Source organism: Anolis carolinensis, chromosome 5, assembly GCF_035594765.1.
Source record: "Anolis carolinensis isolate JA03-04 chromosome 5, rAnoCar3.1.pri, whole genome shotgun sequence".
Lineage (NCBI taxonomy): Eukaryota > Metazoa > Chordata > Lepidosauria > Squamata > Dactyloidae > Anolis > Anolis carolinensis.
The window spans coordinates 132165704-132188979 of record NC_085845.1 but is presented as its reverse complement, the minus strand read 5'-3'; the positions used below and the strand labels follow the sequence as shown (position 1 = coordinate 132188979).

The following is a 23276-nucleotide window of genomic DNA, read 5'->3' as shown; positions in this document are numbered from 1 at the left end:
GATATGCCAGCTGTGCCCCTTCCTAGATTTGGAGGACCTAAAGATGGTAGTGCATGCACTGGTAACCTCAAGGTTGGACTTCTGCAATACACTTTACATTGCGCTACCTTTGTACCAAGTTCAGAAGCTCCAGTTGGTTCAACCTATGGCCACCAGATTGGTTAGAGAAACATCCAGGAGTAAGCATATTATGCTAAAGTCACTCCACTGGCTACCACTTAGTTTCTGGGAAAAATACAGTGTTATTTTTTTACCTTTAAAGCCCTACATGGTTTAAGTCCAGGTTACCTAAAGCATTGTTTTCTCCCATACAATCCATCCTGGACACTGAGATCCTCTGGAGGACGACTACTCCAACCGGCCAGAACCCAACTGGCAACCACCATCCAGAGGATCTTTTCATCGGCTGCCCCAAGACTGTGGAACAATCTACTGGAAGAGATCCGACAGATAAAAGAGCTGTCGGAATTTAAAATACATCTAAAGACCCATTTCTTCTGGCAGGTCTATCCAGACAGTTTTAATCATGAATTTTAACATGTGTCTTGGGTTCATTATATTTTTATCTTTGTTCTGTGTATTTTAATATATGTATTTGTAGAAATACGTTCTAATATGTGTCTTTTATATAATGTGGGGCCCCCTGGTGGCAAAGTGTGCTAAAGTGCTGAGCTGCTGAACTTGCGGACCAAAAGGTCCCAGGTTCAAATTCCGGAAGTGGAATGAGTGCCCGCTGTTAGCCCCAGCTCCTGCCAGCCTAGCAGTTCAAAAACATGCAAATATGAGTAGAGCAATAGGTACCGCTCCGGCGGGAAGGTAACGGCGCTCCATGCAGTCATGCTGGCCACATGACCTTGGAGGTATCTACAGACAACGTAGATACCTCCAACTTCAGCTTAGAAATGGAGACGAGCACCAACCCCCAGAGTCGGTCACGACTGGACTTAACGTCAGGGGAAAACCTTTACCTTACCTATATAATGTGTATGCTGATTATGTTTGTTGTAACCTGCCTCGAGCCATGAGGAGAAGCGAGTAAGAAATAAAATCACCCGTATTTATTCGAGTCTACTGTGCCACTGAATTGAATGCACACCTCAATTATCAAAACTCTAAAACCCCAAAAAGCATTTACCACATTACGTGAATCTAATGTGCACCTTAATTTTGGGAACGTAAAAGGGGAGTATTAGATTTGAGTAAATACGGTATTGTTATTAAGAATGCAAGGACAATGTGAGTTGAAGAATGAGCTTCAAGATGCCAAATCACTCTTTTGAACCAACAGCTTTCTGCTCCAAAATCAATTACAGAGAAGGTAAAGTGATTATGCTTAGAAACAACTAACTTGCTCCAAAAACAACAACAACAACAACAAACAAAAACAAATAAAAAGCTGAGGTGGAGTGTGAGCTTGAAATGCTCAACACACACCACAAGAAAATACCAATTTCATAAATTGATGATGTTGAGAGAACACCCACCCATATCAGTAACAAACCCAGGCCAATTAGACACTATCCTGCATCACACTAACCAAACAGCTTACTCTTCGTCTCACACACCATACCAAAAGAAGAACCAGGCAAAATACGTACATATTGAATAGACAAAAACCTCCAATTATATTTTCTAATGTCAGTGTTCCATTCTTGGAAATAAATGTAGCACAGAAAGGCAATTACAGCAGAGGTGAGCAAAATACAGCTTGCATGTAGCAATGGTACTCAATGTGTGTCCCCTAAAGACTCCCTGAGCCCCATCCATTAAAAGAAATTTATTGAGTATATTTTTAATGAGGGAAAGGGGTGCAAGCCAGCAACAGAGGCAATGAAATTTTGGACTTGTGAAACAATATGAGTTGGTTGGTCTTGGTGAAGGGGGGCACAAAGTAAGGGGGGGAGAAGATATAACAACAACAACAACAATAATAACAATAAAAAATAAAACATGTATAAGTAGATAAAAAGTGTGTAGTAGAGAGATAGGTAGTAAAGTTGTAATGGAAAAGTCCAAATCTGATAAGAAATATGCTTAAAAATGTTTTTGGATTTGATTTTTCTTTATTGTCGGATTGTATACAAAATGATATGTTTAAGATACTGTAAAATGGGAAGAATATATACTTATACATTTTGACTGATAAATTAATAATATTAATATTAATTATAAAACATGTATAAGTAGATAAAAAAGTGTGTAGTAGAGAGATATTTAGTAAAGTTGTAATGGAAAAGTTAAAAACTGATAAGAAATATGCTTAAAGATGTTCTTGATTTTTTTTTACTGTCGAATTGTATACAATATGATATGTTTAAGATATTGTAAAATGAGGAATGTAAACTTATACATTTGACTGATAAATTAATAAAAAATACCTAAAAATAATAATAATAAAAGAAATCTGAAATCACTTCTCTAACTGACTCTATGCTTGCTCACAAAGCTCCAGAGAGTATCTCTGTAATGACAATGACACAATCCATTTTCAAAATTAGCTTGCAAAACCTGAACCAGAGATCAGTGCGACTACAACACTTGCATTTAAGTTCATCATGCATCATGGGTACATCCCATTGGGCAATACAGTACAGACCCTATGATAGGCAATGATGAACTTAAATGCAAGTGCTGTAGTCACACTGATCTCTGGTTCGGGTTTTGCAAGCTAATTTTGAAAATGGATTGTGTCATTGTCATTACAGAGATACTCTCTGGAGCTTTGTGCGCAAGCGTAGGGTCAGTTAGAGAAGTGATGCCTGCTGCATACATTTGTACAAAATCTGCAATTTGGCCAAACCTCTGGGATTAATGCCTACTAATTAGAATTGCTAGTCTGAACCATTTTCCACACACAGATTATATTTGATGGATGGGAGCAGGGCCATGGCCAGAAAAAAAAATTAGGGGTGGGTGTGGGTTGAAACTTTTTTTTTAGCAAATCATGAAGAATAGTTCCATAATGCAAAATGATTTAGAAATCAGGCTCCACTGATAAACTTCAGCGGACACGCAAGACAGATAAACTTCAGTGGACACTCATGGGGGTTTGGTCAACCAGTGAAAATTCATAAGTAAACCAGGCTTTTTTAAAACCTGAACATTTTTGAGAGGGGGGGGGGGGGTTAAACACCCCCCCCCCCCCCCGCTACAGCCCTGGATGAGAGCATTGGATTCCTGTCATGTTAACTTAAAAGGCCCACACACCCACACTCATAAGTCTGCTAATAACATTTTTTTTGAAAAAACAAACAGAAAATGCCTTGTTTCAAGAACACATGAGTAGAAATACGTTTCTATTATTATAAAATTATTTTGCGTATTATTAGGATAACTTATGTTGATTTAAGGAGGTGTATCCTTTCTAGTTATTTCACATGATTTCAAACACAGAAGCTTTGCTTTCATTACCTAAAAGGTCTCACATGTTGCCTTTTGCTACGTTGCTTCTCCCACGCACAGCATTAATACAACAAGGACTTAATGTGGACAATTTAATGGCATCATTGAAAACTCAAATGATTTTACTAGATGGGTAGGTTTCAATAAGTAGCATGATTCATATTCTAAAGGGCTCTGTGAGGGATATATTTGGGCAATGAAGCTGAAAATACAATGCTTTTAAATGCCTCAGTATAGGTTCACGTAACATCAGTAGCTATTGTCACAGAGATTATTTGGCCATCCTGGCCCCAAAACTAGGCGTCCACAGGAAAACTCAGCTCTGAAAAAAAAGAACGAATCCACAAATACATCTGTATTTTGGTTTATTTGGGCTTTTTAAAAGGATCTTAATATTAATGTAAAACACTATAATAAAAAAGGGACTGAGATATTTGCAATAGCTTGGAGAAGACAATGATGCTGGGGAAAATGGAAGGAAAAAGGAAGAGGGGCCGACCAAGGGCAAGATGGATGGATGGTATCCTTGAAGTGACTGGCTTGACTTGAAGGAGCTGAGGGTGGCGATGGCCGACAGGGAGCGCTGACGTGGGCTGGTCCATGAGGTTATGAAAAGCCACAAGCGACTGAACGAATAAACAACAACAAACAATTGCTTCCTTGACAGGAAGTCAGCAAGGGATCAGAATGCTTAGCATTTGTTTAGTGCTTCAGGCACATGATATAATTTGTTGTTGTGATCCTTATAGAAGTTCTGTGAGGCAGTTCTATAATATTATCACCCCCATATTGCATAAGAAAGAAGGAGATTGGCTTGCCTACGATCATCTTGTGAGTTCACAGCGAAGGGTTGCATTAAATTAGCACTGAGCTTAAAATACATCCATTCTGATGACTTTATAAATATGTATATATTTAAGGCACCACAAGATGCTTCCTTATTTTTTCTGCAATAGATTGATGACTTAGGCCAGCGTTTCTCAACCTCGGGGTCGGGACCTCTGAGGAGGTTGGGACCCCTGAGGAGGTCGCAAGAGGGTTCAAAGGGGTTGCCAAAGACCAGTATTTTCTCTTGGGCACAGGGTTTCTGCGTGGAAAGTTTAGCCCTATTCAATTGCTGGTGGGGTCCAAGAAGCTCTTCGATTGTAAGTGAACTATGAATCCCAGCAACTATAACTACCAAAGATCTATTTTCCCCAAACTCCACCAGTGTTCACATTTAGGCATATTGAGTATTTGTGCCAAGCTTGCTCTAGATCCACAGTGCTCTCTGGATAAAGGTAAATGACAACTCCCAAACTCAAAGTCAAGGTCCACCAAACGCTTCCAGCATTTCCTGGTTATGCGAGTTCTGTGTGCCAAGTTTGGTTCAATTCCATCATTGGTGGAGTTCCGAATGCTCTTTAATTGTAGATGAACTATAAATCCCAGCAACTACAACTCCCAAATGACAAAATCACCCCCGCCCCCCAACCCCAGCAGGATTCAAATTTGGGCATATCAGGTATTTGTTCCGAATTTGGTCCAGTGCATGAAAATACATTCTGCAAATCAGATATTTACATTACAATTCATAACCATAGCAAAATGACAGTTACAAAGTAGCAACAAAAATAATTCTATGGTTGGGGATCACTACAACATGAGGAACTGTATTAAGGGGTTGCAGCATTAGGAAGATTGAGAACCAGTGACTTAGATGAAGGGTTAGAAGGTATGATCATCTAGTTTGCAGTCGACAGAAACCTGGGAGGGATAGTCAATACTCCAGAAGGCAGGAGCAGAATTCAAAATGATTTTAACAGATTAGAGAGATGGGCCAAAAGTAACAAAATGAATTTCAACAGGGACAAATGCAAGATGCTCCACTTAGGCAGAAAAGATGAAATGCAAAGATACAGAATGGGGGACGCCTGGTTCGACAGCAATACGTAAGATCTCAGAGTCCTCAACAAGTTAAACATGAGCCAACAATGTGATGCGGCAGCTAAAAAAGCCAATGGGATTTTGGCCTGCATAAATAGGAGTATAGTGTCTAGATCCAGAGAAGGAGTATTACCCCTCTATTCTGCCATGAGCAGACCACACCTGGAATACTGTGTCCAATTCGAGGCACCACAATTTAAGGGAAATGTTGACAAGCTAGAATGTGTCCAGAGGAGGACAACTAACATGATAAAAAGTCTGGAGAACAAGCCCTATGAGGAGCGGCTTAAAGAGCTGGGCATGTTTACCCTGTAGAAGAGAAGGCCGAGAGGAAACATGATGGCCATGTATAAATATGTGAGGGGAAGTCATAGGGAGGAAGGAGCAAGCTTGTTTTCTGCAGTCCTGGAGACCAGGATGCGGAACAATGGCTTCAAACTACAGGAAAGGAGATTCCACCTGAACATTAGGAAGAACTTCCTCACTGTGAGAGCTGTTCAGCAGTGGAACTCTCTGCCCCGGAGTGTGGTGGAGGCACCTTCTTTGGAGGCTTTTAAGCAGAGGCTGGATGGCCATCTGTCGGAGGTGATTTGAATGTGATTTTCCTGCTTCTTGGCAGGGAGTTGGACTGGATGGCCCATGAAGTCTCTTCCAACTCTATGATTCTATGACTTGGAAGTAGTCACTTAAACAAATAAGGCTATTATATTCCATTTTACTTACTGTATATACCCCCTCAATGTACATACTTAGGTATTCACATCTAGTCATTACAGTTCTAAAAGAAAGCTATAAAGGTATTGCAGTGTTGTTTGTATGGCTAAAAGCATTTTTGATGAGCTTCTAACAAAAGTGACAATAGTGTCTGATTCGTGTTATTGAGACATGAATCAGCTCTGGGTTTTAGTATGAACTTTATTACTTCTATTTGAAGTGCTGAACTCTAGTGTTTAAATATGTTCAAAGATTTGGATAACTCATTTGAAGTTTAGGTTAAAACATAGAGGAAATTTGTTACACTGCCTACTATATGTGATGAACCAACCTGGACACAGAATACTATTTGAGAACATGGAATTTCTGGACCACTCCAACAACCACTATGTCAGACTACACAGAAAAGCCATTGAAATACACAAGCATGTGGGCAAATTCAACAGAGAGGAGGAAACCATGAAAATGAACACAATCTACCAGTATTAAAAAACTCTAAAATCAGGACAGTAAATATAGAACAGCACTTAGAAGACAGAGGAATTCCAGACAGGAAACAATCAGGGCCAGCTAACACCTCCCAACAAAGGATTCCTCCCGGAAAGAAACAGCCAGACCTTGAAGCTGCAAGGCTATTTGATGCTAATCAAGGTGACCAATGGCAACATTCACACTGGCCTCCAACAGACAAGAGTTCTTTCTCCCACCCTAGCCCTTCCACAGATTTATAAACCCTACTTGCCGACTTTCCAACAGAAATTGGTAGCCAATTTATTATTTATTATTTAATGTCTTGATTTTAGACATTTTAAATACAGTAGAGTCTCACTTATCCAACATAAACGGGCTGGCAGAATGTTGGATAAGCGAATATGTTGGATAATAAGGAGGGATTAAGGAAAAACCTATTAAACATCAAATTAGGTTATGATTTTACAAATTAAGCACCAAAACATCATGTTGTACAACAAATTTGACAGAAAAAGTAGTTCAATACGCAGTAATGCTATGTAGTAATTACTGTATTTACGAATTTAGCACCAAAATATCATGATATATTGAAAACATTGACTACAAAAATGGCTTGGATAATCCAGAACATTGGATAAGTGAGTGTTGGATAAGTGAGACTCTACTGTACTGGTATCCAGATTTTATTCATTTCCATGATTTACTCCTTTCTGTTGAAATTGTCCACATGCTTGTGGATTTCAATGGCTTCTCTGTGTAGTCTGACATGGTGGTTGTTAAGAGTGGTCCAGTATTTCTGAGGCAATAAACAGCCAGACCTTGAAGCTGCAAGGCTATTCAATGCTAACCAAGCTGGCCAATTGCAAAATTCACACCTGCCTCAAAGAGACAGGAGTCCTTCCACAGATATATAAAGCCTCACTTGTCTACTTTCCAACTGACCTCACAATCTCTGGGGATGCCTGGCATAGATGTGGGCAAAATGTCAGGCGAGAATGCTTCAGGACAGGGCCATACAGGCCGGAAAATGCACAACAGCCCAGTGATTCCGACCATGAACGCCTTTGACAACCCTTTCACATCAACAGGTGTTTTGCAGCTGGGAGAAAAGCTTCCTCTGCTGTAGTGTTCTTTCTCCCCAACCTCTCTCTGGTCACTGAGGTGTTTCAGGACTACATTTCCCAGCATCCCACCCTTGTGGGGGTTGAAGAGAAAAGCCCGGCAGGTGCAGGCTTACCGGCGAAGTTCTTGGTGAAGACGAGGGTGACGAGGAGGATGGGGATGAGGACGGTGCCGATGGTGACCACGCGGTCGAAGGGCAGCTCGAGCTTGAGCTGGAGGAGCAGCGCGGCCAGGGAGCCGCCCGCCTTGTCGTCCTGCGGGCCCGGCAGGATCAGCTCCTTGAGTTTCTCGCCCGCCAGCAGCGCCGTGGCCATGTCCGGGTGGTTCTCGATGATGTGTTGCATAAGCGGCGGCGGAGCGGGGCGGGCGCCGGATCCGCCTGGAGGGGCGAGAGCGGGAGACAGAAGATGGGGAAGGGGATCCGAGGCATCCTCCTCCAGAGCCGGCTCCCTCGCCGGACAGACTGCGGCATAAAAGGCACCCAAGAGGAGAAGAGGAGGAGGAGGAGGAGGACGCCCTTGCCAAGCTGCCTTCTCCTCCGCGCCCCCTGCTGCCTCTTCTGCGCCACTGCAAGGAACTTCAGGCAAGGCGGCAACACCACCATCCTCCTCCTCATGCTGTCGAAAGCTAGCACAGCGTTGCTGTGATTTTTCCGGCCTGTACGGCTATGCTCCAGAAGCACTCTCTCCTGACCTTTCGCCCACATCTATGGCAGGCATCTTCAGAGGTTGTGAGGTCTGTTGGAAACGAAGCAAGTGGGGTTTATGTCTCTGTGGAAGGTCCAGGGTGGGAGAAAGGCCCCTTGTCTGTCTGTGAAAAAGATCTTGGAGTCCTTGTGGAGTCCATTGCTAAGAAAGCCAATGGGATTTTGGCCTACATCAATAGGGGTATCGCATCTAGATCATGCTCCCCCTCTATTCTGCCTTGGTCAGACCACACCTGGAATACTGCGTCCAATTCTGGGCACCGCAGTTGAAGGGAGATGTTGACAAGCTGGAAAGCGTCCAGAGGAGGGCAACTAAAATGATCAAAGGTCTGGAGAACAAGCCCTATGAGGAGCGGCTCAAAGAACTGGGCATGTTTAGCCTGCAGAAGAGAAGGCCAAGAGGAGACATGATAGCCATGTATACATATGTGAAGGGAAGTCATAGGGAGGAGGGAACAAGCTTGTTTTCTGCTGCACTGCAGACTAGGAACAATGGCTTCAAACTACAGGAAAGGAGATTCCACCTGAATATCAGGAAAAACTTCCTCACTGTGAGAGCTGTTTCGCAGTGGAACGCTCTCCCCCAGACTGTGGTGGAGGCTCCTTCTTTGGAGGCTTTTAAGCAGAGGCTGGATGGCCATCTGTCGGGGGTGCTTTGAATGCGATTTTCTGCTTCTTGGCAAGGGGTTGGACTGGATGGCCCATGAGGTCTCTTCCAACTGTGCTATTCTATGATTCTATGAATGTAAATGCTTGTCCACGCCCTGGTTACATCCAGGATAGACTACTACTACGGGCTGCCTTTGAAGACTGTTCGGAAGCTTCCAATAGTCCAACGAGAGGCAGCCAGATCAATAACTGGGGTGGCGTACAGGGAGCACACAACTCCCATGTTACATAAGCTCTACCGGCTGCTTCTTTGAGGATAGACTACTGCAAGGCGCTCTATGTGGGGCTGCCTTTGAAGACTTTGGAAGCTTCCAATAGTCCGAGAGGCAGCCAGGTTAATAACTGGGGCGGTTTACAGGGAGCACAGAACTGGCCCTATTGGCTGCTTGTTTGAGCATAGACTACTGCAAGGCGCTCTATGTGGGGCTGCCTTTGAAGACTGTTTGGAAGCTTCAAATAGTTGAATGAGAGGCAGCCAGATTAATAACTGGGGCAGCGTAAAGGGAGCACACAACTCCCATGTTAGGTCAGCTCTACTGGCTGCTTGTTTGAGGATAGACTACTGCAAGGCGCTCTACAAGGGGCTGCCTTTGAAGACTGTTTGGAAGCTTCCAATAGTCCAACCAGAGGCAGCCAGGTTAATAATTGGGACAGCGTACAGGGCGCACACAACTGCCATGTTACGTCAGCTCTACTGGCTGCTTGTTTGAGCATAGACTACTGCAAGGCGCTCTACGTGGGGCTGCCTTTGAAGACCGTTTGGAAGCTTTAAATAGTCGAATGAGAGGCAGCCAGGTTAATAACTGGGGCGGTGTACAGGGAGCACACAACTCCCATGTTACGTCAGTTATACTGGCTGCTTGTTTGAGGATAGACTACTGCAAGGCGCTCTATGTGGGGCTGCCTTTGAAGATTGTTCGGAAGCTTCAAATACTCCGCTGGTTGCCTGTTTGCTCCCAGTGCTGGCTTTGGCCTATAAAGCCCTAAACTGCCCCAGCCCAGTGTACCTGTCCGAACGCATCTTCCTTTACAAACCACCGCGAAGACTATGATCGTCTGGAGAGGCCCTGCTCTTGGTCCCGTCACTGCCACCGGCACGTTTGGTGGGGACAAGAGAGAGGACCTTCTCAGTGATTGCCTCCTTGCTATGGAACTCCCTTACAGGTGAGATTAGATCAGCCCATTCCCCGTCTTTCAGAAAGATGGTAAAGATCTGGCTGGTTTTTTTTTCGTGTCAGGAGCGACCTGAGAAACTGCAAGTCACTTCTGGTGTGAAAAAATTGGCCGTCTGCAAGGACATTGCAGGGGACGGCAGATGTGTTTTTACCATCCTTGTGGGAGGCTTCTCTCATATCCCCGCATGGGGAGCTGACAGAGGGAACTCATCCGGCGCTCTCCCCAGGCTGGATTCGAACTGGCAACCTTCAGGTCAGCAACCCGACCTTTAAGTCATCAGTCCTGCTGGCACAAGGGTTTAACCCACTGCGCCATCGGGGACTCCAAGACCTGGCGGTTGGACCAAGCCTTTGGGACAGTGCAATGAGGCAATAATTGGAAACCTACGCTGACCGAAGCCAGCATGGTGTCTTGAGTTGGTTTAAATATCTAATTTTATAGTAGATATAACTGATTTCAATGTCTGTGTATATTTATGCTCATTTTATGTCCTGGCATGGCCCTGAGTCCCCTTTGGGGGGGGAGAAGGGCGGAATATAAATGTTTTAAATAAACAATAAATATATAATTGATTAGCATTAAAAAGCCTTGCAGCTTCAAGGCCTGGCTGATTCCTGCCTGGAGGGATCCTTTGTTAAGAGGTGTTGGCTGGTCCTGATTGCTTTCTTTTTCCCCCTTTTTTCGAGAGTGTTGTTCTTTTTTTACTGTCCTGATTTTAGAGTTTTTTAAATATACCGGTAGCCAGATTGTGTTCATTTTCATGGTTTCCTCCTTTCTGTTGGGAGGTGAGATGATCCCTCTTGTCCTTTCCGTAATGAAACTCGACATACGCCAACAATTGTGCAAATCGGAAGCCCTCACACCTAGGCTTTATGGACTCCCAAAAATCCGTAAGGACTCCACCCTGCTCAGACCCATTGTGAGGGCCATTGAATCCCTCACATACGACCTAGCAAAATTTCTAGCTGCACAGATACAAACCCATATTGGGCTTACCACGCACTACATCAAGGACTCAGCCCAGTTCATAGAAAAAGTCAGCAACCTCAAGCTCAGTCCAATGACATACTGATCAGCTTCAATGTGGTGTCCCTATTTACCTAGGTCCCAATAACGGACACCATTGCACTAATCAACCAGAATTTCCCAGAAGACATCACAGCCCTGTTTCACCATTGCCTCACCACAAGCTACTTCCAGTGGGACAATGAATTCTATGAACAGAAAGATGGAGTAGCCATGGTGAGCCCTCTCAGCCCAGTCATAGCAAATTTCTACATGGAACACTATGAAAAACAAGCCCTGGAAATAGCACTAAAAACGCCACTATATGGTTCATATATGTGGGTGACACCACCATGTGGATCCATGGAGAGAAAGAACAAAACGAGTTCTTGGATCAACTCAACAGCCTCCACCCAAATATCCAATTCACCATGGAAAAAGAAAGTGACTGAAAACTGTCATTTGTAGATGTCCCAGCAATCCGCAAACCGAATCAACAATTGGGCCACACAATTTACAGAAAACCTACACACATGGGTAGATACAGATATAAAAACTCCAACCATCACTCAAGTAAAAAAAAAAGCATAATTAAAGCCCTGGTGGACCATGCAAAAAGAATCTGCGAAGCCCACCTCTTCCAAAGTGAACGGAATCACCTAAACTGGTCTCTACAGGCCAATGGATACTCCACCACGGACATCAGAAGAGCTGCAAGACCAAGAACAAACCATGAGAGTAAAGACAAAAGATCTACCCAGAGGAAAAATGTTCTTACCACACATCAAGGGAACCACTGACTGCATAGGGACGCTGGTTAAGAAACACAACCTACAAACTATCTATAGACCCTCTAAGAAAATCCAACAAATGCTACGTTCAGCAAAGGACGAGAGGGATCCTCTCACCTCTGCAGGAGTCTACCATATACCATGCAGCTGTGGACAAGTCTACACAGGGGCCACCAAACACAGCATCGCCCAAACACGAATCAAGAAACATGAAAGGCACTACAGACTAAACCAGAGAAATTAGCCATAGCAGAGCACCCGATGAACCAACATGAACACAGCATATTATTTCAGAATGCAGAAACGCTGGACCACTCTAACAACCACCATGTCAGAGTTCACAGAGAAGCCATTGAAATCCACAAGCATGTGGATGGACAATTTCAAGAGAAAGGAGGAAACCATGAAAATGAACGATACCCGGCTACCAGTATTAAAACACTCTAAAGTCAGGACAATAAATAAAGAACAACGTTCAGAAAACAGAGGAATTCCAGACAGGAAACAATTGGGGCCAGCTAACACCACCCAACAAAGGATTCCCCAGGCAGGAATCAGCCAGGCCTTGAAGCTGCAAGGCCTTTCAATGCTAATCAAGGTGATTAGTTGTGACATTCACATTTGTCTGTTGACAAGAGTTCTTTCTCCCACCCTGGACCTTCCACAGATATATAAACCTCCCTTGCCCAGTTTCCAATATACCTCACAACCTCTGAGGATGCCTGCCATAGATGTGGGAGAAACATCAGGAGAGAATGCTTCTGGAACATGGCCATAAAGCCCGGAAAACTCACAGCAGCCTAATGAATTTAATGTTGGGACCTATCCGCAAGGTATCTCATTGTGCATGTATATCTGAAATCCAACACACTTCTAATCCCAAGCATAAGGAAGACTCAACCTACAATAACAACAATAATAATTAAAGATGAAGGATTGGGATAATAGCAATGATGATGATGGGTGGAAGGATAAAAAACAATAACAAAATCAAGGAGGTTCAACCTATTACCAGATGGGCTGCTGGGGAATAAAAGCCATTTGGAGGCAGCTAGGTGAAAGAAAGAAAGAAGAAAGGAAGGAAATGAGGAAGGGAAAAAGGAAATAGGGAAGGAAATGAGGAAGGAAGGAAAGGAAACGAGACTGGAAATAAGGAAAGAGGAAATAAGGAAGGAAAGAAAATGAGTAAGGGAAGAAGGAAATGGGGAAGGAAACGGAAGGAAGCAAAGGAAATAAGAAAAAAGGAAATGGGAAAGGAAAGAAAGGAAATGTGGAAAGAAAAAGAAAAAGTTGGAAGGAAGCAAAAGAAATAAGGAAAGGAAGGAAATGAAACAGGAAATAAGGAAGGAAATGACGAAGGAAACAAAGATGGAAGGAAGCAAAGGAAGTAAGAAAAGAGGAAACGAGGAAGGGCAGAAAGAAATGAGAAAGGAAAGAAAGCAAATGTGGAAGGAAAGAAAGAGAAAGATGGGAAGAAGCAACAGAAACAAAACAGGAAATAAGGAAATGAAGGAAGGAAAGAAAATGAGGAAAAAGGGAATGAGGATGCGAAGAAAGAAGAAAGGAAAGAAAGCAGCAAGTAAGTAAATGAATGACAGAAGGAAAGAGATGGAAGGAAGCAAAGGAAATAAGGAAAGAAAATGAGGAAAGAAGGAAATGATGAAGGAAAGAGAAAAGGAAGGAAGGAAGGAAAATGAGGAAAGGGAATGAGGATGGGAAGAAGGAAGGAAAGCAAGAAAGAAAGCAGCAAGGAAGTAAATGAATGACAGAAGGAAAGAGAGATGGAAGGAAGCAAAGGAAATAAGGAAAGAAAATGAGGAAGGAAGGAAATGATGAAGGAAAGAGAAAAGGAAGGAAGGAGAATGAGGAAAGGGAACGAGGATGGGAAGAAGGAAGGAAAGCAAGAAAGAAAGCAGCAAGGAAGTAAATGAATGACAGAAGGAAAGAGAGATGGAAGGAAGCAAAGGAAATAAGAAAATGAGGAAGGAAGGAAATGATGAAGGAAAGAGAAAATGAGAGAGGAAGGAAGGGAAGAAAATGAGGAAAGAAAGGGAATGAGGATGGGAAGAAGGAAGGAAAGAAAGAAAGCAGCAAGGAAGTAAATGAGGAATGACAGAAGGAAAGAGAGATGGAAGGAAGCAAAGGAAATAAGAGAAAATGGGGAAGGAAGGAAATGATGAAGAAAAGAAAGGAAATAAGGGGAAAAGAAAGATGGAAGGAAGCAAAGACAATAAGGAAAGAGGAAATGAGGAAGGAAAAAGGAATGGAAGGGAATGAGGAGGCAAAGAAGGGAGGAACTGAGGAAAGAAAGAAACCTAGGAAGTAAAGAAGGAAAGGGGGAAAAGAAGGCAAGAGAGCCAGGCTGGAGAATGACTTCTCTTGTTACCTTGGCGAATGCAGTGCCGAAGAGGGAGGTGCAAACAAAAGGCTGGCTTGCAGACACTTCATCCAGATGCGGCTGGAGGGGAAAATGCTGCCGGCCTTCCCATCTTCTTCCTTCTCACAAAAACAACGCGGGTCGCTCTCTGCCGGTTTCGTGGGGGAAACGAGGGGAAGGGGGGGCGGGGGCTGGGCCCATGGCCTCCCCAAAGACGACAGACCCTCTGCTGCAAGGGGAGCCGCCCCTCCCTCCCGTCCGAGGCCCAGGAATGGAGATGCAGAGCCGGAGAGGTCCTTTAAGGTCTTGGAGGAGACATCTGGAATTGGCTCAAAGGAGGAGGAGGAGGAGGAAGAGAAAGCGGGGCTGGGCGGGAGAGGCAGGTTGGAAGGCTGCATCCACACCGCAGAATTGTAGCAGTGCCACACTGTAGAGTGAATGCAGCTTGACTCCACTTTCAACTGGCATGGCTCAATGCTACGGGTCGTTTTGGGCTTTGATTCCATGACATCTGTGGAGCCCAAAATCCATGGATGCTCAAGTTATAGAGTGATGAATACTGTGTCCAACTCTGGACAGTGCAATTGAAGGGAGATGTTGACAAGCTGGAATTTGTCCAGAGGGCAACTAAAATAATCAAGGGTCTGGAGAATAAGCCTTACAAGGAGTGCCTTAAAGAGCTGGGCATGTTTAGCCTGCAGAATGAGGATAGGAGACATGATATACTGTGTTTCCCCAAAAATAAGACAGTGTCTTATATTAATTTTTGCTCCCAAAGATGTGCTAGGTCTTATTTTCAGGGGATGTCTTATTTTTCTATGAAGAAGATTCACATTTATTGTTGAACAAAAAATGAACATTTATTATATGCTGTACAGTAGTTGTCATCACAAACCAACATAACCAGACAAACTGTGAATCCTATCAATAATTTCTTGTTACCACCATTATTTCCATGTACAACTGGTATGTACATTTACCAATCCTGCATGCTCTCGTGTTCTGTTTGGCAGGCACTAGGCATGCTTCCAAACAAAAACTTTGCTAGGTTTTACTTTCAGGGGAGGCCTTATATTTAGCAATTCAGCAAAACTTCTACTAGGTCTTATTTTTCGGGGATGTCTTATTTTCGGGGAAACAGGGTAGGTAAAGTCCAGTTGTGACCGACTCTGGGGGTTGGTGCTCATCTCCATTTCTAAGCCCAAAAGCCGGCGTTGTCCATAGACACCTCCAAGGTCATGTGGCTGGCATGACTGCATGGAGCGCCGTTACCTTCCCGTCGGAGTGGTACCTATTTATCTACTCACATTGGCATGTTTTCGAACTGCTAGGTTGGCAGGAACTGGGGCTAACAGTGGGCACTCATTCCGCTCCTGGGATTTGACCTGGGACCTTTCGGTCTGCAAGTTCAGCAGCTCAGCGCTTTAACACACTGCGCCACCACCAGGGGCCCCTGGAGACATGATAGCAATATATAAGTATGTGAGGGGAAATCATAGGGAGGGAACAAGCTTGTTTTCTGCTGCCCTGGAGACTAGGATGTGGAACAATGGTTTCAAACTACAGGAAAGGAGATTCCATCTGAACATTAGGAAGAACTTCTTAACTGTGAGAGATGTTCAGCAGTGGAACTCTCTGCTCCGAAGTGTGGCAGAGGGACCTTCTTTGGAGGCTTTTGAGCAGAGGCTGGATGGCCATCTGTCAGGGGTACTTTGAATGCGATTTTCCTACTTCTTGGCAGGGGGTTGGGATGGATGGCCCACAAGGTCTCTTCCAACTCTATGATGACGTAAATAGGTACATAGCTAAAACTACAGCTTCATTAATTTCAGCATATACTAGCTTAGATAATACTTTATTTCTTAGCTTAGATACTCTGTGTTGCTCCAGGTTAGGTATTTTTAATGCTGTGCTGTCGAAGGCATTAATGGCCAGAATTCACGGGGTTGCTGTGAGTTTTCCAGGCTGTATGGCCATGTTCCAGAAGCATTCTCTCAGCGGTTGTGAGGTTTGTTGGAAACTAGGTCAGTGAGGTTTATACATCTGTGGAACGTCCAAGGTAGGAGAAAGAACTCTTGTCTGTTCAAGGCAAGAGTGAATGTTGCAACTGATCATCTTGATTAGCACTGAATAGCCTTGCAGCTTCAAAGCTTGGCTGCTTCCTGCCTGGGGAATCCTTTGTCAGGAAGTGATCAGCGGTCCCCGATTGTTTCTTGTCTGGAATTCCCCCTTTTTGAGTGTTGTTCTTTAATTGCTGTCCTGATTTTAGAGTTTTTAAAATGTTGGTAGCCAGGTTTTGTTTTTGTGGTTACCTCTTTGAGCACTTGATGACCCAACCTGGATACAGCGTATTATTTGAGAATACAGAAATGCTGGATCACTCTAATAACTACCATGTCAGACTACACAGAGAATCCATTGAAATCCACAAGCATGTGGACATTTTCAACATAAAGGAGGAAACCACGGAGATGAAATTTGCTACCAATATTTTAAAAAACTCAAACATCAGGACAGTAAATAAACAACACTCAAAAACAGGGAAATTCCAGACATGAAACAATCAGGGACAGCTAACACCTCTTAACAAAGGATTCCCACTGTCAAGAAGCAGCCAAGCTTTGAAGCTGTAAGGCTATTCAGTGCTAATCAAGGTGATCAATTGCAACATTCACACTTGCCTCAAACAGACAGTTCTTTCTCCCACCCTGAACCTTCCGGTTATATAAACTCTACTTGCCTAGTTTCCAACAAACCTCACCTCAGAGGATGCCTGCCATAGATGTGGGTGAAACATCAGGAAAGAATGCTTCTGGAACATGGCCATACAGCCAAACTCACAGCAATCCAGTGATTCCGGCCATGAAAGCCTTCAACCACACATTGAGCAGAAAATTCCTTGCAAAATTACTGTTTGGGGAACCTTCTCCAACCTGGTGTTTTGGCCTAGGATCCAATCACATCAGTGAGTCACTAAGGACTTTGAGATCCCTCCGTTACTATAGGGCCATTGACTGATGCACAGACTTTCCTTCCCTGTTTCAGGATCCCTAAGGTCAGAATAGAGCAGTGAAGCCCTATGGATGTTAAGTACAACTCCCAACAGTTTTCAGCATTTGCTGTGATGGTTAGAGCACATGGGACTTTTAGTCTAAATACTTGCGAGAGCCTGTAGTTTGCCCATCCTCGGTTTGCAGCAGAGGATAGGCCATTTGACTTTCTCAAGTAACGAAATAGAGGACTATGGTTTTAACCATTACTCTGCACAAAGTTGCCATTTGTTTGCAAACTGCTAAGATATATTTACAGGCAGTTCACAGGTTACGAACAAGATAGTAATTCCAGCCATATATATATGTTTCTAAGTCAGAATAGATACATTACAGGAACAGTGTAATTCCAGCCACAGACACACACATACAGCTTTGGATAGCATAGGGAAAGGTGAACACCCCATGGTGTTTGTTTTGCTATCTGTGTCCATGTTCAGATTTCACCTTACTTTTTGTCCCTGTGATAACTGGATTTTAAAAAATGACTTGTGGAAACAAGGATTAGTGCTAAGGCTTCAGTAGAGCCACCTTTTATTTTATTTATTTAATTTATATACCACTCTTCTCCCCCATGATTAACTCTTCCAGGAGTGAATTTCCCTTTTGAGGGGTAAATTTCTCTCACTTTCTGTTGTCTCACCCCGTTCTTAACTAAGTTGTTTGTAAGTCGGATGTTTGCAAGTCAGATATAAATGCTCAACATCCTGCAAGGAAGACTCCAGCAATACATGGAGTGAGAGTTGCCAGATGTACAAGCTGGGTTTACGTAGAAAAGGCAGAGGAACGAGACCAAATTGCCAGTATCCGCTGGATAATGGAGGAAGGAAGGGAGTTTCAGAAAAACATCTATTTCTGTTTTATTCACTGTTCTAAAGCCTTTGTGTAGATCATAACAAACTGTGCAAGTTCTTGGTGGTATGGGGATACCAAATCACTTTGTCTGTCTTCTGAGAAATCTGTATAACAACCAAGTAGCAACAGTAAGAAATCACGGAACGGACTGGTTCAAGATTGGGAAAGGAGTATGGCAGGGCTGTATACTCTCACCCTACCTATTCAACCTGTATGCAGAATACACCATGTGTCATGCAGGGCTTGATGAATCCAAGGTTGGAGTTAAAATTGCTGTAAGAAACATTAACAACCTTAGATATGCAGATGATACCACTTTGATGGCTGAAAGCGAGGAGGAGCTGAAGAGCCTTATAACCAAGGTGAAAAAAGTGTGAAAGCTGGGTTGCAGTTAAACATCAAGAAACCAAGATTATGGCAACCAGACTGATTGATAACTGGCAAATAGAGGGAGAAAACGTGGAGGCAGTGACAGACTTTGTATTTCTAGGTGTGAAGATTATTGCAGACGCAGACTGAAGCCAGGAAATCAGAAGACATTTACTTCTTGGGAGGAAAGCAATGACCAATCTCAATAAAAAAAGTAAAGAGTAGAGACATCACACTGGCAACGAAGGTCCGCATGGTTAAAGCAATGGTATTCCCTGTAGTAGCTTATGAATGTGAGAGCTGGACCATAAGGAAGGCTGAACGAAGGAAGATAAAGACGCTTTTGAACTGTGGTGTTGGAGGAAAATTCTGAGAGTGCCTTGGACCGCAAGAGTATCAAACCAGTCCATACTCCAAGAAATAATGACCAGTTTCTCACTTGAGGGAAGGATATTAGAGGCAAAAATGAAGTACTTTGGGCACATAATGAGAAGACAGGAAAGCTTGGAGAAGAGAATGATGCTGGGGAAAATGTATGGAAAAAGGAAGAGGGGCTGACCAAGGGCAAGATGGATGGACGGTATCCTTGAAGGAGCTGGGGGTGGCGACGGCCAACAGGGAGTCTGGTGTAGGCTGGTCCATGAGGTCACTAAGAGTCGGAAGTGACTGAATGAATAAACAACAAAATATATGTATATGCACACACATATACATACATACACATACATATAATAAGCAAATACTTTTATTTTAAACCACTTAGGGCAGGAGCCAAAACACTTTGCTTATTAATTGAACTATTAAATGTTTGTTAATCTTCATTGTTGTTGCATTCATTTATATGGACATATAGGCATTTTTGTTTGGATTTATAGATTTGAGATATAGGTGAATCTTCTAACAGTGTAGCAGGTTCAAAGTGTATGGAAATAGTGGCACCATAATAATTTAATCCAACATTTTCCAATTTAGCCTTCATAGACCAATTTTTCCTCAGCATACCTTGTCATTCCATTTTAAAACAAGATTTATATTCTCTGAAGGATGTGCACAATACAGTATTTCTGGTCAGCTAAATTAACCATATTTGTACAAGTGTCTTAGATGAAATTTTCATAGTTAACTCCTGTTTCAGAATCTGGCATTCATTAATAATGCGTAGTGTAACAAATATAAAGGGCAGAGATTTGTGGTGACAACCGGGGGCTTTACAAATCTCAGCAACGAAGTTCAGAGTAAGAGTGTCCCAAGACAACAGGATCATTTGTAATATATGCTTGCAACCCAGTCTGAGTAGGAGAGGGAATGCCTCATCTCACAGCAGTGGGGTAAAATAGGTGCCCATCTCATGCTGGGACTCTAACATCAGAGTTAATATTTAGGATTAGGAAGCACTTCTGCTCCCATTAATTCACACGCATTTTCTATGGACACACAGTCTAAGAAACATAATGATTTTTGCCAATGACTCATATTCAATCATTTGTGAATACTGTATAAGCTGTTGTTCGCCTTCACATCAGCTAGCTTTATGGTTTACTCATACTACCGTTAACAATGAGTTGCAGTGTTCAAGACACATATAGAGAGGCCAGATGGAGGCTTTCACTTGCCACTCAAATAAGCAAACACATGGTATGTGGAATTATTGTTGAAAAATTGGAAGTTTTCTTTCACCCATCTCGTTTAAAACATGTCTTCCTTCTGTGAAAGCAAATAAGCCCTTAGCACATTCCTGTACAAACATTACAAACAGCATCACTAAACCAATGATGTAATTGCTATTCATGTTACTGGCATGTTTTCATTAACACTGTCTGTAGGAAATTGTGAAGATATACTATAAATAGGGAAGTAAATCATCACATTTTTTTCATTCTTGTGTACAAAGACAAATGTTTTCCAAACTATTTTTCTTAAGATTTCTGCACAGTGCTTGAGATATCAATCCTTAGCAAGTCTTCGGGGAATTATTCACAAAAACAGACATAACTTTCCATGCAGAAATAAAAAAATGCCTAGAAAATAAGGAGTATTTTTTACATAGGAAAGAGTGTTTTCTGCACAGAAATCATATGTACAGTATTTTTGCGAGGAATAATCCACTGAAAGATTATCTTATTGCTCTATTCTCAGCCAGGATTTTACCTGCATTGAAAACCAAATTATTTTGCTAAGAAACAACTAGTTATGAATATCCTTTCAATCCTTACTTACAAAGTCCAGCTCCTTTACGTAACTGTGACTATTTCCTCAGATCCCTACATCTCTGCATCTCCTGAAAAACCAAGATGAGAAGTCATAAGGCAATCCAAAGCTAGATATCCTGCCTGATCAACATTACCCTTATACTACTGTTGGGATTAGTGATTTAAGACATCTGTAGGCAAAATCAGTATGAGATCATGCCTTCTTTTTTGCATGCTCTCTGCTTCAAGAGCACATCTGCAGCAGAGAGCATAATGCAATTGTAAACAGAAAGCATACGTCTCCTGAGTCACCAAATGACGCAGATGTTGTCGCTGAGGTGGAAGAATTGCTTAGGTAACCGCCTTATTTAATTTATGAAAATAGCATTACCCAGGTGTTAACACATTTTGCATCTGTATGTGCTAGCAACACAATTCAATGAAAAGGCATCATTTAGTACTTAGAACATGTTATGTTAGATCTCTCCAGAGTTGAAGGCACACTTTGTACTAATCCTTTCCCAAGGACAGGCTTTAGGTCAGGAGTGGACGAAGTGATGTCCGCAAGCTGCACTTAAGCTGCTTACTTTGTGACTTGTATCTCCCAGGACCATAAAATAAATGCCTTGTAAGTCAAGTTTGCTGCTTTTGGAGGTCTCTAGGAGCAGTGGCTTGGAAATGAGTGATCTGGTTCAGTGTAGCAAGTGCTCATTGTGAGCAGATGTAGTGTAGGGAGCAGCCAGAGAACAAGGCAAAACCAGTCAAGGGTTGAGCATGGGAGCAAGGTGGCAGCAGCAGTTCAAGGAGCAGGACAGAGAGCTTTGTCATTCAAGCCCAAACTAACTAACAAAACCTGTCCCATTCGTTATAGAAGTAGCTAGGAACCAAGCCAAAGAGCTTTCCAAGATTAGAACCTGAGTGAGTCCATGAGTAAGGATCCTAATCACGTGGGGAGGAAAAATAACCTTTGAACGATTAATCTGTTATCTCCAATGTGGATGTTTTAAATCCTGGGGGATTGCAGGGAATGTGTTTTAGGCTAATTTCTGCTTTCCTAGGCTATCTTGAATCCTGGCATTCCTTCCCAGCTAGTTCCTTTCCATCTGTGATTGCTGCCAGGATCATTTGAGTGTGTGTATCTCCCTACTGGGTGGATGGAGAAGGATTTAGAAAGCCCTGCTCTATCTCCAACAGCATTAGAAAGGGGTTAACCTTCAGATACCCCTGAGATTGGCTCACGAAGGGGGCTGTTCAAAATAACACTTGACATTTATAGGACACTGTGGAGGCCGAGGGGCCATAAAAGACTGAGTGATATTAAGAATACCGTCTTTTTTTTTACAGGTAGATAACATTGAAAGTTTAGGTTTTGACTTAAGACAATTGCATGGGGAATAGCCTCAGTGTTTTTCATCTCCAAAAAACCAAAAACAAACCCCAAAACAAGGTGAATTTCTAGTTTGAATTTTTCTTATTTTTTCAGCTCCCTCCCAAGACTCCTTCCTCCCATACAGCTGGTGAGAAAACACTAGGAGAAACATGGTGCTCAGAAGTGGCTTTTATAAGTTTAGCTATGCAAACAAAACTCATTAATATTAGGCAGAAAGTTGCAGTAGCTTCCAGACACAGATTTAGTCACTAGATCCCTTTAAAGAAAGGAATGGAATGCAGAAGAACAAAGAAAGGCACCAATTATAGATATGGGAAATCCATGAACTTTTAGCAATTGAACTACATTTTCCATAATAACCGACTCTGCATGTTGGATTTGATGGGAACTTGAATCCCAACATCTGGAAGGCTAAAGAGTGAGGGCTATGAGTGATGCTACTTCCTTTAATACTAAGTCTAGCCAATATCACATACAACTAACTGCATCTGGGTCTGGTTTTGATGTTCTTCCCATCCAGTTGCTTCTTTTTCCCTTAGTGCTTTTAAATTTTATAAGAATTTAGATTATAGGTGGGCTATTTCAGCAGTTCAGAGGGCAAACTTGCTAAATCAACTCTCCCAATTTGTTGGATTTAAAAGCAAATTGCAAAAAAGAGCCTTAAAACATTTTCTGTTTGCTTTGGAAAACAGTTGGCAGTCTGTCACAAAATTTTAGTAGCATCATGACTGTGCAACAGCCAAATGGAAACATGGTAATGGGGCTGCTTTTTACTTAGTCCAATTTAAGCTGTCATATACTGATAATCTGAAAATTAAACTATTTATTTTGTCTTGCCACATTCTCGAATTGCTTTCCAGAAGGATCATGCTATTTGTGTATATTTGTTATGTGGGCTACAACCAGGCATCTCCTGTTTTTTTCTATTACTTTGGTGACAAATTGAATTTCCCCCCATATAGAAACAGCAATCTTATGTTTATGGAATGGCTATTTTAAAATAAATAAATAAATCCACCCCCTACCCCCCAAATTTGACAGTGAAAGTTGCACAGGTTAAATAT

General features: G+C 42.5%; 1 protein-coding gene across 5 annotated transcripts in view; it reads right to left on the bottom strand.

The window, feature by feature from the left end:
• panx2 (pannexin 2) overlaps positions 1–15040 on the bottom strand; it is a 37642-nt gene extending 22602 nt beyond the window's left edge. The window contains exons 1-2 of one of the 5 annotated variants that reach the window (XM_062982281.1): positions 14369–15040; positions 7751–8014 (exon numbers count right to left, since the gene is read on the bottom strand). In XM_062982281.1, coding sequence (XP_062838351.1) covers positions 7751–7979 — 229 coding nt within the window. In that variant the 5' untranslated portion in view covers positions 7980–8014; positions 14369–15040. Of the gene's footprint in view, positions 1–7750; positions 8181–14368 lie in introns of those variants that run through there. The other 4 variants (XM_008111216.3, XM_003221334.4, XM_062982282.1 and 1 more) reach the window with 4 other exon arrangements.
• Between the last annotated feature and the right edge of the window lie 8236 nt (positions 15041–23276).